The sequence below is a fragment of the Taudactylus pleione genome, unplaced genomic scaffold (genome assembly GCF_031769625.1).
Source record: "Taudactylus pleione unplaced genomic scaffold, aTauple2 ptg000102l, whole genome shotgun sequence".
Classification (NCBI taxonomy): domain Eukaryota; kingdom Metazoa; phylum Chordata; class Amphibia; order Anura; family Myobatrachidae; genus Taudactylus; species Taudactylus pleione.
In genome coordinates, this window is record NW_028284504.1 from 281,374 (window position 1) to 300,459 (window position 19,086).

General features: G+C 40.3%; 2 protein-coding genes across 15 annotated transcripts in view; one reads left to right on the forward strand and one right to left on the reverse strand.

Annotated features, from left to right (window-relative positions):
• G6PC3 (glucose-6-phosphatase catalytic subunit 3) overlaps window positions 1–4,328 on the forward strand; it is a 42,979-nt gene extending 38,651 nt beyond the window's left edge. For all 4 annotated transcript variants that reach the window (XM_088470628.1, XM_088470625.1, XM_088470624.1 and 1 more), the window contains exons 6-8: window positions 2,025–2,143; window positions 3,530–3,671; window positions 3,858–4,328. In XM_088470628.1, the coding sequence (XP_088326754.1) occupies window positions 2,025–2,143; window positions 3,530–3,671; window positions 3,858–4,218 (622 nt within the window). In that variant the 3' untranslated portion in view covers window positions 4,219–4,328. The remainder of the gene's footprint in view (window positions 1–2,024; window positions 2,144–3,529; window positions 3,672–3,857) is intronic.
• Window positions 4,329–4,629: 301 nt separating this feature from the next.
• Window positions 4,630–19,086, reverse strand: part of HDAC5 (histone deacetylase 5) — a 115,482-nt gene continuing 101,025 nt past the window's right edge. For all 11 annotated transcript variants that reach the window (XM_088470619.1, XM_088470622.1, XM_088470618.1 and 8 more), the window contains 5 exons: window positions 18,520–18,638; window positions 14,386–14,519; window positions 14,194–14,278; window positions 12,029–12,176; window positions 4,630–9,313 (listed from right to left, as the gene is read on the reverse strand). In XM_088470619.1, coding sequence (XP_088326745.1) covers window positions 9,274–9,313; window positions 12,029–12,176; window positions 14,194–14,278; window positions 14,386–14,519; window positions 18,520–18,638 — 526 coding nt within the window. In that variant the 3' untranslated portion in view covers window positions 4,630–9,273. The remainder of the gene's footprint in view (window positions 9,314–12,028; window positions 12,177–14,193; window positions 14,279–14,385; window positions 14,520–18,519; window positions 18,639–19,086) is intronic.

Genomic DNA, 19,086 nt, shown 5'->3' on the forward strand with positions numbered 1-19,086 from the left:
TATTTCAAAATTGGTTTTGTGAACGATTTTCTTGCTTGATCATGATGTTGATAAGTCTGCTAATAAGTTTGTAGATTTGCTGTTTAAATCAGCATTTCCTACAGGTAGTTTCAGTCCATGTAAGTTCATTCATAGAACAACCATCTCTGATTGGAGAGGGCTTTTGTTTTAGCTTTTGCTGTGGTCATTAGAGGGTTGACATATTTTAGAGTATTGAGGATATTTAACAAGGGGTTACTACAGCATAAAAGACATGTGTCGACCATTTATGTGTCTACAATTTGAAGCTGTCGACCTTTTAACAAAGGGAGGGTTTGGGTAGGGAGAGGGGTAGGGTTAGCATACTGAACAACAAGTGTCGGTATGCTAGCCCTGTTGGGATGCCGGTGTCGGGTTTCTGACAGCCGGGATCCAGACTGCCGGCATCCTATATCGATTCCAATATTAAACCACAAAGCTAGGAACTGCAGACGAAGTCTCGTCCACCATCGACAAGGAGAATGCCATATAGAAAAAGAGGACTGTATTAGTTGAGGCATAATATTATAAGATAATTGATATGTTTTTGTTGCATCTTGGGTATGAAAAGAAGGAATTCTAGCAATATATAGAGGGTTGAGGCAAAAGGATTGGTAGAGATGCTGGCTGTGAGGAATCATGCAGAAGGGAGAGTTTAGTGTGATACCAAGGCATGCGGATGTGAGAGACTGAGAAAGTTTTGGTGTTGACAGTGAAGGAGATTAAGGGGAGGTGGAACCTATGGGACCAGGGAATATGATGAGGTTTGTTTTGGACATGTTCAGTTTTAGGCAACCTGAGGACAGCCGTATGGATTATTGTCACGGTTCCAAGATACTCTGATTTCTAACTGTTGTGCGTAATTTTGTCAGGTTCAGCACTCACAAGCTAACGCACTAGTCAGACACCTAACACAGGGAGCTATTTGTTCCTGGATAGGAAGTCTTGTAATTCTAACTATATGAAGCTAGTTGTAATTGTCTGTTTTAAACCATTGCAGCTAAGCAAATCTATGTAATTTTTGGCTGCAGGGGTTTGGATGTGTGACTGCACCTACATTGATCTGCTTAGCTGTAATGGTTTAAACTGACCATTACAAGTAACTTCATATACTTAGAATGTCCAGATTTCCTATGAAGGAGCAAATAGCTCCATGTGTTAGGTGTGTGACTGTAGTACGTCAGAATGAGTGTTTAAGTCCCGGGTATAGCATGTTGAGAAAATGTGTTTTAAATACAGGGGGATGTAGCTGAATAATATGGTACACAACACGTCTCCTGTATGCATGGGAGCCAATCCGACAAACCTGTCTGTACCTGCCCCCCTATACGTCAGTAGAACACCGTAGAGACTGAGAAAGTCTCTGTCTCAGAAAAAAACAATTGATCCTTATGAGTACTCAGAAACCCCCCTGCATGCACCACAGGTACCCTTCATAGAAGTGTGACATCCAGCATCTACATTTACAGAAATATATACCCTTGCTTCAGAAACCGCATATACAACCATTTTGAAGGCGAATAAAGTGTATCCATCTCCTACACACAGTGGGAGCATCCATTCTGTAGATTAAATAAATATTCAAGATACAGCAGCCTATCAATCCATTAGCCTCATACCTCTGGGCATGATTCAGAGGTGTATGCTATGCCGTTTTTGTACTGCGCATGCCTCTGAGTTGCACTGCATAGGTGTCGTGATGGTTTACTAATGACGGGCTTAGTATTTGGACACAAACTGATTGACAGTCAGTGTGCGTTTATGGGAGGTAGCGGGTGGTGGCTAGTCAAACGTGGACGAGTTGTGAGCATTTTGTGGGCGTGTCACAGCCAGCGACTGCATCTTTGAACACCGTCTCACTGTCCCCGGCGGCTTACTTCTGACGGACATTCTGAGGAGCCATAGGGTTGTTTCGAATTTAGTTGATGCAACTGATTTGCGACCTACATGGCAGATTAGAGACGCAGACGTCTATTAGTATTAATCTATAAATTGTGTTATTACAGAGGCATGCAACAGTTTGTTCCACTCATCTTTTACATCCTGCTGATGGTGGGAATTGCAGTTTCCAGAGTACTTATCTTAGCACATTTCCCTCATCAGGTGCTGGCTGGGATCCTAACTGGTAAGAGAATAAACGTTCTATAAATTATGTAGACCTATGTGAGAATCTATGGGACAGCGCTTTGGATAGGGACACTGGGCCTCATTCAGAGGCGGTCGGAGGATGCAAGCGGTCGCTCAGAAACTGGGCGGCCGCTCGCATCCTGACCGCCCGCCTCTGTTTCGGTCGTTAGGCTGTGGGTTTACACCCACAGCTCTAACGACCGCTCGGGTGATGGTCACGATGGTCAGAGACCAGCGCGACCATCGGGGCTTACGACGAGACCCTAGGGTAGGGTTTCACTTGTCGGAAGCCCCGGAGAGCTTCTGGCTCTGTCAGAGCCGGAAGCTCTCCACTGACATCACTAGTGATGTCAGTGGGGCCTCCCCCAAACGGTAGGCGTTCCCATGGGAACGCCTCCGTTTGGGCTGCCACCCCCCCGGCCCGCCTTCCAAACGGGGCGAGCTGTCAATCAACATCGGCAGCTCGCCCCCTTTGGAAAGAGACCCGCTACGACCGGCGCTGTCGGTCGTAGCGGATCTCACGCATGCGCACTGGCCAAACTGAGGCGGCCGTGCGGTCGTAGACCGTACGGCCGCCTCTGAATTAAGCCCACTGTCCCTGTGAATGATATCCTGGCACATTCTTTCGAAAGATTCCTCCACAATATCTGACACTCGGCGAGAAAAATCCCTCCATAGGCATTAAGCTGTTACTACCATCTGAGGAGGCCTAGTTCCGAAAAGTGACCCTTTTTGGAGTTTAGTACATAGGGGTGAGACCACAGTCCACATTGAGAATAATGGGGACTGCAGTCTGAAGCGCTAATTAGTGTTTGTAGATTTCTTTATATCCTGCATTTGGCTGTTGCTGCATAGTCAGGATAATTAAATCATGTAGAATCTGTAGTTTTCGCATGACGTAAGTAAAAAAGGAACTTATTAGCCCCTAATTTATGCAGTCTGTGAAGGACAGTAACATGGAGGCAAGAATGACAGTTAAAGAGTGATTAAGACTGCTATTCTAAATAATTAAACTAAAAGGGAAGTATCAAATATATACAGTAATGTAATGCATGACTGCTTTCCCAACACTAGTTACAACAGTTTCTGTGTACTGCCTAAAACTGACCACAATCAATATTTTGTCAGTCATATCCGATGAGCAACATGGTTTGTATACAAAGTAACTTTTTTCTTTACTCACAACTTAGAATCAGGCCCAATGTGTTCATTTTATGTGTGAAAGTTTGTCACTGATTCAGTTAGTCAACAGCAATTCTAAACCAACTGGTGGACAGCTTTAATTACCAGGAGCATTATGTAGGGTCTAATAGAAACTTGGGTTAGTGGTTTCAGCATGGTGGATAACCGTGGTGTAAATATGAACTCTATCTGTCCCACCTAGGTGTGTTTTTAGGATACATCTTGCCACGTACCGTTCCCCATAACCATGGTTTGGGATTTTTTGCACTGGCTTCTCTGTTTCTTCTATTCGGGGCTCTTCTTGTTTACTGGGGAATGAGTGCAGTCGGGATGGACCTTTCATGGTGAGTATGGCTTCCAGTGTCACTCTAATACACAGTAAGTTGTCAGGATGTACTTATGGTAGACCTGATGGATTAGAATATTTTATCTAATGAAACGTCTTTCTTGCTTTATGGATGAATCCTCAGAGTGAGTGGGGAGAATGGCCTCCAAGTAACTATTCCTTTCTGTCTCTCTTGTGATGTTAGGTCTATGTATCTAGCCAACAAATGGTGCTCAAAATCAGAATGGATTCGGCCAGAGACAAGACCCTTTTCTTCTGTGACAAGGTGTGCAGGGAATGCTCTAGGATTGGGATTTGCCCTGAACTGTCCTCTATACCATAGACTGCGTGCAGTCACTTCAGGACGACGTGAAAGAATAGTTTGTTTGCTACTCTCTTTCCTGTTTTTGAGACTCCAGCAATCGCTTCCACTTCCAATATCCCCTCCTCTGCTCTACTACCTCTTGAACTTTTTGCGCCATTCTCTCTGTCCCTTAGTGGTCATTATTCTGGTCCCCTATATAGAATGGGGATTTCACGGTGTTAATATGAGGAAGAGAGACTGACTGGATCTGATGTAGAATTTACCTATTCCATTAAACTTGTTTTGTGGATGTGAAACATTTTCATTTAAAATTGAATAGTTTTATTCTTTATTAAATGCTTTGAGAGATGACTGTGTTGCTGATTAATATAATGTTCCGATTGACTACAGGTTGTTCTAAGCCCACCCACTTCATCTTCTGCACGTCCTGGTATGAAGAACGAGATCAATGGATGGTTTGACCTTAATCATTTCCAAGCAGTGCATTTGACAATCATTTATTGGTTGTGGTCCCAGGTGAATGGACACCCACCAAATTGCTATACCTAATGAGAAATGTTGTCTCCATGTTGACATCCCACTGAAAAGGAATAGCTTTTTGGTGAACCAACTTTTTAAAAAGCCCCCAAAATCAGACATCCACAGAGCTTCCTGCAAGTCTGAGCACATTTTTATTTATACAAGGACAAACGGGACATATTACAAAATACTCAGATGAAAATTCATATCCACAGCATGTGAGGGAGACATAGAGACACACAAAAAGGAGTTTACAGTGGACCAGCCTTTCATGGGGGTCCACCCAGAGCTCCCAGCTCTGCACATAATACTGCCGAACAACATGTGAGTTTTCTTTTTATTAATTTAGAAAAAAATATATATATTTATTTACACAACAAATTACGAGACAGTTGCACAAGTCCACTGCATGTGATGGTGAGAGAGGGGTTTAAGCCTTAAGACATCATTTTAAAAGGTGGACCCACCCACACCTGATCCCATTTTGTCCCCCTGAAACGTTCCGTCTTTTGTAAGAACAAAGAAACTGTAAACAATGTTTGACACTAATGCACTTTTTTAATATGTTGAGAATCTCTTAATGGTGCCTTTGTTTTAAATCCTCCATTGCATTTTACTTAAAAAAAAAAAAAGTTTGAATACCAGGCTAAGCCATCTAGTACTAAAATTGTGGCCACTATTAAGTGCAGGTTTTCAATGACAACATAAATCGCTAGAATAAATAAAGTGCATGTTCTACTTAGAGAGTAACTATACATGTCCTCATTAGATTTGTGTTGCTATTTATGTGATATATATATATATATAACAGTACTTGGTATTTATGCAGAAAGACCATTTAAATGTTATTTATATATGGTACAAATAATTTTGTAGGACAACCGTGCGTCTGGAACGTCTAATAAGACAACCAATTTTATATTGACGCTACTTAACAACAGTTGTCAAAATAATTTTGCTTTAAAGTGTACCAGTCACCTGAGGCAGCTAATTTGTGCCTCATTCCTCAGTGACGTCACAGGTTCCCTAGTTAAATGGTAGACAAAATGGCTGTCTCCACTGGCGGCAATAGTTAGGTGACAATTCTCTTCTTTCATATTCTGTCTAAAATAATATAAACATCTGCATATGTAAGTGCTGTTTCATGTTTGGGAAAGCTCATTGTTATTGTACCATTCAGGATCTGAACAATATCCTCCTGCTGTATCTTAGTAGCTAGAAGTCACAAAGAGTATTCGGAATAAGAGAAGCACATGTACAAACCGCTACTTCCAAATTAATGAGTGTTTGGTTTTTTTCTGTTTAAAAAAGGAATTAGCAGCAAAACCCTGTTATCATACATTATTTCTACATAGTGTATGTCTGTTGTGTGAATATGAAATACATTAGTGGTAACTAATTACAGTAACCTTTACTAATCTACAGTTGGTATTGATTTATTGGCTTGCGTGTGCATTGTTTGCAGAATACATGGTTTTTAATAAATGCAGTGGATTTATAGAATCAGGAAGAGCAGTTTTTATTTGGCCCTATAATGCAACAAAGAAGTTCTTCAATGATTTTATCTAATTAAAAGCTCAGAGCTGTGTTGTATCACATGGCAACAATTCCCTGTTGCTAAAAATGCACAGCTGAAAACATATGTAATCCAGAACAATATGTCAGAGGCATTGTATGTGCGCACGTACAAACTGATAAATGAGTCACCTACCTGATGGTGAAACTGCATTAAGAGCACATGAGAAGCTAGGAACCAGTGCTTCATGGAGAGCCTCAGTGATGTCACTGCTTCCTAGTGACATAATAGGCTACAATCTGATGAATACTGGTTCAACTGACACAATGGCTGCCTCCACACCTAGAAGGTGCTCTTTAATTATAGTTAAACTATCAATAATTTGATATTTAAATTAGTGTTCTATCGCCATCATAGGACATGACCATTGTATTAACAGATCTCAACATATTAAACATAAGCCCATTTGTCATGTCATTTTCTATCTGAGCGTGACTTGTGTGATTCTGTTTAGTTTGAACCTTTTTAACAGAAGCATTATATCCGACACATGGGTGTAAAGCAGAGCCTGGCACAAGATGTTCCTGAACAACTGCAGCTACCAGAATGCACCAACATCTCTATCCATCCAAAGGCTACAAACTTCTGTTATAAAGGGACCGACTTGCATAGCAGTCAATGTCATTATTAACATAATATATGATTAGGAAAAGGTGAAATTACTTTTAAAACAGATGGGAACATTAAATATCTAAAATATTACAAAACTTAGCTTACAAAATTGTGAAATCACTTAGTAGACGTGTAATATATTGAATTTGGTCCTTGATAGGATAGCCTATCCAATTTATACATGTATGTGTTGTGTGTATATGCTCACATTAACACGGATACACATACAGTGTTACGTTCATTTTGTTCTTCATTTTTTGTGACAGCTAAGTGGTACATATGAATAAAATGCACATATACACACATACATACATACTTACAATGGGACATGTATCAAAGACAGAATAATTAATTTGTTGCCATGTAGGAACAGATGGCAACTTTTTTAATTACATTTTCTGGAGCCATTTTGTGGGCAGAAGCAGTTCTTCATGCCTCAGTGATAGCACTAGCTCCTATTGAATATGATGGGGACTGATTCTGAGTTACACACAAAGGGGCTGTAGTTGCGGGCAGCCGCAGAAGCCAGATTTACTACCTTATGCTAATGTGAGAATCCATAGGGCTTTTGGGGTGTGTGCAAGTTAACTATACACTGACCACTGCAACCGTCATCATTAGTATCTGCACTTGCACCAGTCCCATGCTAGGTGCAAGAGATCTGTCAGACAGAGGCTTCCCTTCCCCATACGCAGGACTGAGAATATCACAGAGCTTTTGATACACAAAGTCATGGAGGTTCCGTGCACTCGCATTGTGACCATCCAGTTGCCACCTCCAAATGGGAAATTTCACAGAAAGACAGATCAGTCTGATTTCTGTTTGACTCAGTATAGGATGGAAATACACAAATCTGCATAAAGTTGCATCATTTGCGCCCGTGCACAGAAACCCTACCGACTCAGAATCAGCCGCAGTATGTGCACATTGGTTCAGCCCACAAAATGGCCGCTTCCATTCCATGCAGGTTATGGGCTATACTTTGTAATATATGTCTGTTTTTACCAATTAGTGTTATGTCCCTATACTGTATCTGAACCTAAACCTTCAAGCAAATTGTGTGAGTGACATCTTCCATAAACAGTGTTATATAGATAATGATCAGCCAAGTAAATCATTTGTTTTTCAAGAAAGCTTTAGATATATTAGTCCCTATAATTGAAATGTTATATTATTACTGTGGTGGCAACCTTTAGGCAGCCTTTTTTATCTCTAATAATCCTAGTGCAATACCATTCTTAAAAGAATAAATAAAAGGAAGTGCTCATTCTCTGCTGGCCCCAACATGTGTCTGTGTTACGCCTCCCAGCTTGTTGGGGTGTTTAAGAGATAGTTATAATCTGGTTTAGAGGAAGAAAACTGCAGCATATGAATGACCTGTACAGAACTTGAAACATTGGGAATTGTCTCAGTCCACTAGCCTGGCTGAAACATATAGACGACATGAAGTATACTAATGAGCAGACTGAGAAAATGGCTGCTATGTTTCAATCCCAACAGACCAAATGGCTTATTTAGTAATATTTTCCATGTGTAGTAACAGATAGAGAAAGCTATAATTCCTTCTGTCCCCTTCATACAAATAAAATAACGTCATCATTAGTTGTACTATAATATTCCGCTGATTATTGGTACTATATAAAGAGAAGAATATGGCTATTGTTTGATTCTGCACATAACCTTAATGCACACAATGTACTTTCATGTCTATTTTTCTTTTTAGCCACTGAACTAGCCATTCAAATCATTACTCTTAATTCACATTAACCTTTATCCTAATGACAAAACACCTGTGTCTAAGCAGCAACATTCTGCAAACCATGGAGGCAGCTACATAACTGTAGTAGAAACAAAAATGTGGCAAACAGACTTTTGTCCTGAAATGACCTGACCATCTCATCCCTAGTACTGTAGTTTTACCTGTTTCCATTATAATGCATATTACAACTATTTTCTTGGCACTAAATCATTGACGAAATTGAGAACTTTCCCTAAAAAGCAAGGACTTTTGGGATGGTGGATGTAGGCATGATAAATGTAGAAATGTAATGTGCACTTGTTCTGCACACCTCGTAGAGGCAGCCATTTTGTGGGCTGAAGCAATATTCACAGGCTATAAGTTTTACAAAGAATCAGCAAAATCACGGGATAGGTTGTATTGTCATTAATATTGTTCTGCTCACAAAATGTCTGAAATCCACGGTCTGTGTACTGTAGAGGACACTTGCAATCTAAGACATGTGGCAGTAGTATGAGGAACCCATGTGTGTATTAGTGGTGTATGAGGCACAAATCAATGAGACATTGGCAGTAGCATTTAGTGTTCATGGGAGACCAGGCTCAGCAGCAGAATTGGGGTATAAGCTAGAGTAAGGGTTCCCAGGAATAGGGAGGGTGGGTGTGCTAGTCTTACCCTCTGGGACACATGACATCTCATTTCATTTAGTTTTCTTGTGGTTTTTTTTTTTCTTGTTTTTTTTTTTTCTGTTTCTTGGTTTTAATAGAAAAAATAAACCGATCACCATAACAAAAACTAAGAAAGGAAAATAAAAAAAGGATTGTGGTGTGTGGAGTCCAAGGGAGGGAAGATCAGGGCACTGGTTCGTCCTCCATGGGCTCTTCCAATGGTCTGCAAGGACACAGAGGTAGAATTAGTGCTGGCCAGACTGGAGCTACAGATTGGTTAGTCAAAATGTTGTATTATTATTACCAGTTATTTATATAGCGCACACATATTCCGCAGCGCTTTACAGAGAATATTTGGCCATTCACATCAGTCCCTGCCCCAGTGGAGCTTACAATCTATATTCCCTATTACATGTGCACACACATACACACTAGGGTTAATTTTGTGTTGGGAGCCAATTAACCTACCAGTATATTTTTGGAGTATGCCAACATCTATGGGAGGACCATCAACAATAACAAATACCCACTCTCCCCTTCAGATAAAATATAGGGTATAATATTATACACACATTTAATAACATATATATTGATGCTTGGATTTGTAAGTTTTTTATTTAAGATGAATTCACCAAAGGGGAAACATTCTGCTTTTGGCAAACCCCCCCTCCCCCAGCTTTAAGCAAGTTTTGTTTAAATTCCTAGCAACAATGTCCCCTCCATGTATGCATCCCATTGGGGTGTTGAAGCCCTTCCCTCAACTACTGAGATAAATGTGTTGCTCACAAGGGAAAACTACTTGACAATGTAGTTAGGAATTTAAACACCCTGTCCCAATGCCCACAGGAGGGTGGACTGGAGGGAAGTACAATTTTATTTATGCTGTATAGCTCTACCCAAAACTAATTATGACATTATCCTGTAATGTTTGGATTCAGTCTGTTTTTAAACCATTTAAATAAGGTTTATCTGACTACTGATGCATTCAAACTAATTTGCATATTAAAATGCTCTAACAGATAGCCATATGTTTTCACTGAAAATATATTCTCTAATAATCATGATATCATAAGATGTAAATATACTGAGCAATAGATTTAGGTATGAAATGATTGATCCAAGTGACCTTTCACCACCCTCAAATATAAACCAATAATAAATAGGTTACATAGGGCATAATGTACATATTGCAGAAAGAACATAAGAGGAAAGGACTGGTAAGCCCTGAAATGTTGATCTGACCTAAAGTTTGTATTTGGAATGTAACCGAAGACATGTTCCCATAATTATGTAGGTATACGTTCTGGAAGCCGGTCGTCTCAATGCCGACAGCAGGCTTTCCAACTGTCTATTCCCGGCAAGGGTTACATGACAGGCTTTAAATCTGGATGCCTGTCATTTTACCTACGCCAGGAGACTGGCGCCCGGCATCCCGATCCAAGTGATGCCGGGCGTGGACAACCGGGGTGGCGGTAGGGTTTGGTTTAGGGTTCCTGGGGGGGACTTAGGGTTAGGCACCCCCGGGGACTTAGGTTTAGGCGGCGGGGAAGGTGGGGTTAAGTTTAGGCATTTAGAGGGGGGATTAGGGTTAGGCACAGGGGGGGGGAGGTTATGGTTAGGCACCCTAAAGGAGGGTTAGGGGGTAGAATTAGATTAGTTTATACATACCTTTAGGAAGATCAGGATTTCCTCCTCTGTCGGGCTGGCATTGCCGGGATTTGAACCGCCGGCCATGCGGCCAGCGATAAATCATACTGAATGCAATTATGTACTGCATTGAATTGTTTACATCACCTGGAATAATAATGTTGTCTTTTCACTATAATCCAGAGAGTGCCACTTTTTGTTCCCATGGGGGCATTTATAGTTAAAAAAGTACAGTAAAAGTTGTAAATGGGAGCTATGTGTGCCCTAGATTCCTGGCTTCTGCCTAGAGGACACTAATGTTGCTAATTGGCAACATTGATTGTCACTGGGGAACAGAGCAGGCCAGTTGAGAGACAGTGTGATTACTGGGTGTAAGTACTAAGCTAATACTGCAAGAACCTCTTAAAATTGATAAATCTTCTTAGCATATGGCTAACCATTGGAAAATAACAATCATGTAGTCCAACCAAATAAATGTTTCCAAGCAAAGTAAAATCTTGCAAAAGCTGAAATGAACACAGTTAAATACTGAAATGCAATGTGGAGATCGCAACAAAGTAATGAAAACTATCTCCAGACAGTCATAAAGTAAGTCTGGAGATAGTTTTTGTTGCAATCTCAGTTTAAGTGGGTCTCATGGTTTTATTACACTAGCGCCCAATAAGTGTGTAAACACATCCTCTTTTTTTCTGTATCTACAGTATTTGGGTCTGTGTGGAACCAATGATATGATGGGCTGATGTTGGTGCACCATTTGTTGTTTCACATTTTACTTTGATTACCGTGCTCAGGGGTCTATGTACTAAAGCTTGATGAGAAACAAAATTGTGAGAGAAAAAGTATTAACCAATCAGCTCCTAACTGTCATTTTTCAAACACAGCTTGTAAATGTAAGTTAGAAGCTGATTGTTTAGTGCTTTATCTCTCACAATTTTCACTCTCTCCAGTCTTTGATAAATGCCCCCCTTACTCTGTTGTTTTGTGAGAGGGTCATAAGGTTCTTCCACGCTGAGAGTGGGAATCTTTTGTTTAGTTAGAGCTAGAGGCTAGGCTTTTCTTTTATGTTCAATTTATCTTTATGCTACAAATAAAATTATCTGCGGATACTCGTACCAAGGCCCTGCACTGGTGTCTACCCCAGGAGACTGCATCATTATCCTGATCTGGCCACACAATATATATATATATATAAGTGTGTGTATATACATGTAAATGTTATTATTAGCACTTTTACACAAACAATACAAATATCCAAATAGACTCCCCACAGTGATGAACAGGCGCCTGTTACCTGGAGATACAGTCTGTATTGCTCTGCTCTGTATCTACCGATAGTGATGCCATCGCGCTAACGGTTTCCGCATCCTCCACCTCTCCACGCTGTGCTTCCAGGAGAGAGTGGCCTAGAGCAATGTTTTTTAACGAGCTCCAGTGTTTGCCTGTGGGAGATACAGTACAATGATTTTCACAACACTCTTTGCCAATTGGAGACTGACCATAGGGGGAAATAAGTCTGTGACTTGACAATAATAGAACATCTAATATACATGCTCCCCTTACTACATATCATGCTCTGACCATCCCTTCAGATTTCTTCTTTCATCTTTCTACTGATAATGCCAATACTAATCAGATCAAATAACTCCTCCTTTAATTTCCTCCCTAACCAGAATCACACATCTAATTGCATTTCTCTGCTAAGAACATAGAACTCCCAAAATACACATCTTGTGTCACCACATTCTAACCACACATCCAGGTGCGTACTTAGGGGTGTGTTACTTGGTGCTGCCAGTATGGATTGTTTTTGTATGTTATAAAAAGTAAAACAGATCCTTACTTACAGACGTGAAAGGGCATATGTGTGATATGCACTTCTTATACTACCATCAATTAACTGTTATCATTTCTCTATCCCTATCTACACACACTGTGCTGTGTTCAGATAGGGATATCTAAGTCCTGTCAGTGTTTCTGTCAGTCTGTCTACCAGTCCAGTAAGTCTGTCTGCGAGTCCTTGCACAATGCTGATGCCAAAAGTGAAACGTACATCGGCAGTGGTTCAACGACGAGTGCGATCGGATCAGCGGTGATTTGATTTATACATTCACCGCAATTCTGTTGAATACAAATGACCTATGTTTAGGCACTATGTGCAGCACATATATATATTAAACAATCATGAATATATGAGACCAAACTCTTTGAAGAAATTATACGGAGTGCTTCCTTACGGGAATATAATAACTTTTTTGTCTTTACTTTTACACGTTGTTTCCCAGCCCTGGCAATGTGTTTGTCTCCAAGTAGTCGTGTGTCTGATTCCTAGTACTGCCTGCATATCTCCCAGATGTGTCCCCATCTCTCCTTATCCTGTCAGTCGGGATGCAGTCAGGATCCGGCGGTGACCATCCCAAGGGTCACAATACTAGCAGCAGAATCCCGATGCCAACCCTATCAGTCTGCCTATCTTGTCATTCTTTCTTCCAGTCCTGTCAGTGCATTTCTCTGTATTTTCATTGTCTCCCAAGTCATCATTGTGTCTGTTTGCATGTAGGTCATTATCCCAGTCTTGTCAGTATGTTTGTCTGCATATCTCCCATTCCTGTCTGCATGCCTAGCAATCCTGTTAGTGTCTCCCAGTTCCAGCAATAGCCCCTGCACAAGGTATATTGCTTTTTTGATGGAGAGGGGTGGTAGACCTCCAAGCTTGGATATATCTAAATATTACCTGTAGTCAAGACAGGAAACCAGGTAACATTAACCACATAGTATTGTTATTTTTATTAAATTGATTCATTTCAATGTGAAAAATTGGGAAATGTACACACTTTTATAATGTTAATTTTGCATATTAAAAACCATACTTAGGAATAAAATATTTCATTTATATACAGTAGTTTTATTGAGATTCTTGTAACTTTCTGACGTCCATAGAATAGTTCCATAAGATTTCACCTAATCTAATATAAAAATGTCCAGTTTTCCCTCCATTAGAATAAATTTTTTTCCGCTGTTTTTCTTTAAATGGCCTCGAACAAAAAGTATAAGTATATAAGTATAACAAAATGTTAACACTGTAATATTAAAAATAAAAATGTGCAGTCACAATATGTTTCTTTTCTTTAAAATGACTTATATAATGACATATCAAATTATCCTCCCTAGACACAGCTAAAAATAATTTCCCTAATCACACCTACAACACTTACCTCCTGCCATAAGTAGACTTCATATTCCTACTGATCATCTCACATCCTAACCACACATGGTTAGTCCTCCATTCTAATTCTTGTCTATTCCCATTGTATTATTCTTCTAATCCATCCCTTACCCACACATCATAACACCTTTTCTATCATCTATATGAACCTCATCAAATTTCTAACATCTCTGCTACTGTATGCACTACTCATCGACCAATCTTGAACATCATCTGGCCATTTGCTCACTCACTCTGTATAGCGATGACTCTCTCGAGAGTGGTCACTGCATTGTCACTAGGCCTCTGCTGTAGAACGTTGTTATCAAAGAGTGCAGGCTATGGATCAAGAAATAAAGTTAGAGTGGTGACAAGGGAAAAGCACTGCAGAAGCTTCCGTCTCCCTCTCACCCTTCCTGATGAGGTTCCACCCTGCCTGCCCTCACCTCCACGCCCAGAAGAGCCGATACACAAGCCTCAGAGGCATCACAGATGGCAGTTAAGTCATGTCCTCCTTCTAAAGCCATGACGACCCTTCCTCCAGCTAGAGACATTAACTGCATGGTGAGGTGTCCAAAACCTGCATTGAAAATAGAGACACACAACTTTGATAAATGATTTTAAGAAATGGGAGGTACAGAGAACATACAGTCAGGTGCATAAATATTGGGACATGGACAGAATTTTCATCTTTTGGCCTCTATTCACCACCACAATGGCTTTGAAATGAAACAAACAAGATGTGCTTTAACTGCAGTAATGCTCCCTATACATTCTTCGATTTCATAGATGATGTCTGACATGTGGTCCGAAAATATTAAAAACGCTGCCCAAATATCTCCAAAACTACAGCAATAGCCAAAAATAATCCTCATTATCATTATTGGGCATTTTGTAAATTGGGAAGTAGTTACTTTGTTGATCTGCTGTCAAGAGTCACTATGGGGTCTATTTACTAAGCTGTGTTAGGAGATAAAGTGAATGGTGATAATGTACCAGCCTTTGAGCTCCTAACTGCCATTTTTCAAACACAGCCTGTGAGATACTCCATGTCCAACAAAGGTTCAGGGTAAGATAGGGAGATCCACCCGCAGCATTGCATCTTAGCAGCGGGCACCCAATTCACCCGGAAAAAGAGCTTAAACATTACATGCTGCAATTGTTTTAACACCATTTATTATTTAATTTTTTTTCATTTAATTTATTTTTATTTATTTTATTATTTGTTTTATTCTTTTATTTGCACTGTTAATTTCAATTCATATTTATTTCATTTGTTTTTTCGTTTTACGGTAGTGGTTTCAGTCACATCATTACACAAATACAGACAATATTATACACACATCATTACATACACATACTATTAATAGATTCCATAGTTACACATTAACATTTTATATTATTCATTAAGCGCTTCCCACATATTGCATTAGTATTCACTTCCGATTTGAAAATAAGAAGCACGGAAGCAGCTAAAGAACCCAAGGTGCGCTACTATTATTGATACTTGATCTGTACAGCCTGTGACATGTCAGTTAGGAGCTGATTGGCTGGTACCTTATCACTGTTCACTTTATCTCCTAACACAGCTTAGTAAATAGACCCCTAAGTCACTTACAGTGCTTTCCATAACATTACAACTGTGTCAGCATTGTCCCGGCAATATCCTGTCAACATACTGACTTTCAACAGCACGACTGTCAACAATTTATATGTATCCTGGTAAACAAGCTGTTTGTCACATCCGATTGCGACTAAGACGCATTTTCGGGGGAAAAAGAAGCTCAGTGTGTGCGGTCGCACTGTAATATACCACCCAAGGCGTGCATATATCAGAGCTCGACTACACACACAAGAGTGGTATATCTATCTTATAAATTGGTCCCTGTTGTGACAAAATAGTTCTATGTGGAGATGATGTAGGGTGAAACAAATACAGAATAGGAATTAAAAATAGTTTTAAAAAAAAAGACTGTTTAATCTGAATTATTTTTAATAAACAAATATTTAACTGGATAACAGTGTAAGTGAATAAAACAGCTGAATATTCAGAATAGGCTGATTAAACAGTTGAACATTAATGACTACTGTCACTGAAGTGAATTGTACTGGCAGGAAGTACTTAATGCTTCTACAAGGTCACGGCTGCGATGTCTGCTCACTGTTAGCTGTGCTGGATCCTGATGTGGCTGCGCAGGTAAGTCCTGTTCAAGTTCTTTGAATAGATCACCAGTGTACCATTCCTCAGGTCCTTTGAGTTATGAAGTCTATTTCTAGAAATATTTCTATCAGACATGTGTATTTCAGTCAGGCAATGACGTGTATGTCTGTCAGTGAGGCAGTGATGTGCTGCTTTTCTGTGAGTAATGTCTCTGTGAGAAATGTTATTGTTTACACTTGTGGAGTGATACAGCTATGACTTTGTGATGAGGTTTTGATTACAGCACGAAGTAGATCAGGCGTTAGGTGTGCGGTCCTTGGGAAATAATGCACGGTCATGTTATCTAGTGTGTCCAATCATGTTGGTGGGATCTGTCTCAATTCTACCACACCATTTTACAAATACAGTATATACTGTACACAGTACTGTGCAAAAGTTTTAGGCAGGTGTGGAAAAAATGTTGCAAAGTAACAATGCTTTAAAAAAAAAAGTGTTAATAGTTTATTTTTATCAATTAACAAAATGAAAAGTGAATGAACAGAAGAGAAATCTAAATCAAATCAATATTTGGTGTGACCACCCTTTGCCTTCAAAACAGCATCAATTCTTCTAGGTACACTTGCACACAGTTTTTGAAGGAACTCTGCAGGGAGGTTGTTCCAAACATCTTGGTGAACTAACCACAGATCTTCTGTGGATGTAGGCTTGCTCAAATCCTTCTGTCTCTTCATGTTAATCCCAGACAGACTCAATGATTTTGAGATCAGGGCTATGTGGGGGCCATATCATCACTCTGGACTGCTTTTTCTTCTTTACGTCAAAGATAGTTCTTAATAATATTGGCTGTATGTTTGGGGTCGTTGTCCTGCTGCAGAATAAATTTAGAGCCAATCAGACGCCTCCCTGATGGTATTGCATGATGAATAAGTACCTGCCCATATTTCTCAGCATTGAGGACACCATCAATCCACCATGCTTCACTGTTGCCTGCAGACACTCATTATTGTACCACTCTCCAGCCCTTCGGTGAAAAAACTGCCTTCTATTACAGCCCAATGTTTCAAATTTTGACTCATCAGTCCAGAGCACCTGCTGCACTTTTCTGCACCCCAGTTCCTATGTTTTCATGCATAGTTGAGTCGCTTGGCCTTTCCACGTCATAGGTATGGCTATTGGCTGCAATTCTTCCATGAAGATCACTTCTGGCCAGACTTCTCAGAACAGTAGATGGGTGTACCTGGGTCCCACTGGTTTCTGCCAGTTTTGAGCTGCTGGCACTGCTGGACATCTTCCGATTTCAAAGAGAAGTAAGCATGATGTGTCTTTCATCTGATGCACTAAGTTTCCTTGGACGACAACTGCATCTACGGTCCTCAACGTTGCCCGTGTCTTTGTGCTTCTTCAAAAGAGCTTGAACAGCACATCATGAAACCCCAGTCTGCTTTGAAATCTTTGCCTGGGAGAGACCTTGTTGATGTAGTATAACTACCTTGTGTCTTGTTGCTGTGCACAGTTTCATGTGACAGGTCATACACCATGGCAAGACTGTCTTCCACAACCTCACCTTTGTAGCAGAGTTTGGCTGTTCCTCACCCAGTTTTAAGCCTCCTACACAGCTGTTTCTGTTAATGACGGTGTTTCAACCTACATATGAAAATGATGATCATTATCACCTGTTTAGTATGATTGGTTAATCATACACCTGACTATAATCCTACAAAATACCTGACTTTGTGCTAGTGTACCTAGAAGAATTGATGCCATTTTGAAGGCAAAGGGTTGTCATACCAAATATTGATTTGATTTCTCTTCTGTTCATTCAATTTGCATTTTAATTGATAAAAATAAACTATTAACACTTCTATTGTTGAAAGGCTACTTACTTTGCAGCAATCTTACCACACCTGCTATCAGTTATTGAAGCTGCTGTGTTGGAAGCCGGAAAAATGGGCAAGAGTAAAGATTTGAGTGACTTTGAAAAGGGCCAAATTGTGATGGCTAGAAGACTTTACAAGAGCATCTCAAAAATGGCAGGTCTTGTCGGGTTCCCGGTATGCAGTCGTAGTACCTACCAAAAGTGGCCCCTTCGCTGGTTCACCCCGGTTGGACCACTTTTGGTAGGTACTAACCACTGCTAACTGAGAATACACCAAAAGAACTACTGTTTTGGAAATGCTCTGACCTAGTCACAATTTGGCCCTTGTGAAAGTCGCTCAGATCCTTACGCTTGCCCATTTGCTGTCTAATAAATCCCACCATTTGTAACGAGATAATCCATGTTATGCGCTTAAATTTAATGTTATGGCTGTAGTTGGTTCATATACTATATTTTCTTTGGACCAGCCATGGGTTTACTTGCACATATAAAATTAGGATAGCAAGCGATTTGCAGAGAAACAAACAGTAGTAAAGTTCATACATTTTGCTGTCACAGAGTAGCCTCCAAGAGGACTTTGGTGCCCCTCCACTGCATCAAACCCAGCTGAGACAAGGACAAAGTCTGGAGAGAATTCCCGGGCTATGGGCATGACCACCATTCTGAGGGGAAAGAGGAGAAGCATTAGTATGCGCAATGGTTGGGAGCTGAATTAATACGAAAGTCTACAAAACGTTTTCAATAACCCCCTCTGTAATGTAATATAACAGCATGCATTTGACTACAAAAGATGACACACAGACAATATGATGTCCATACTGATCAATAAATTGCTATTTTGAGGTTTGCTTAAGCTGCAGTCACCAAATGGTGAATTCAACTCCAGTAAATGTAGTGCAGGTCTGGTGCATATCCACTACACAGAGTATTACACAGAGCGATTGAACAATAACGGCACAAATCGGGCAGCAAAATGTCAACAATGACCAGCATTGCAGTGTTCATGCTGGTCGTTGCCGGCATCGCTCATCGCCCGAACATACTGGTCAACTTGACGATATCGTCGGGTTGACCATGTTTGGGGATGAGGGAGGGTGCCTACACTGAACA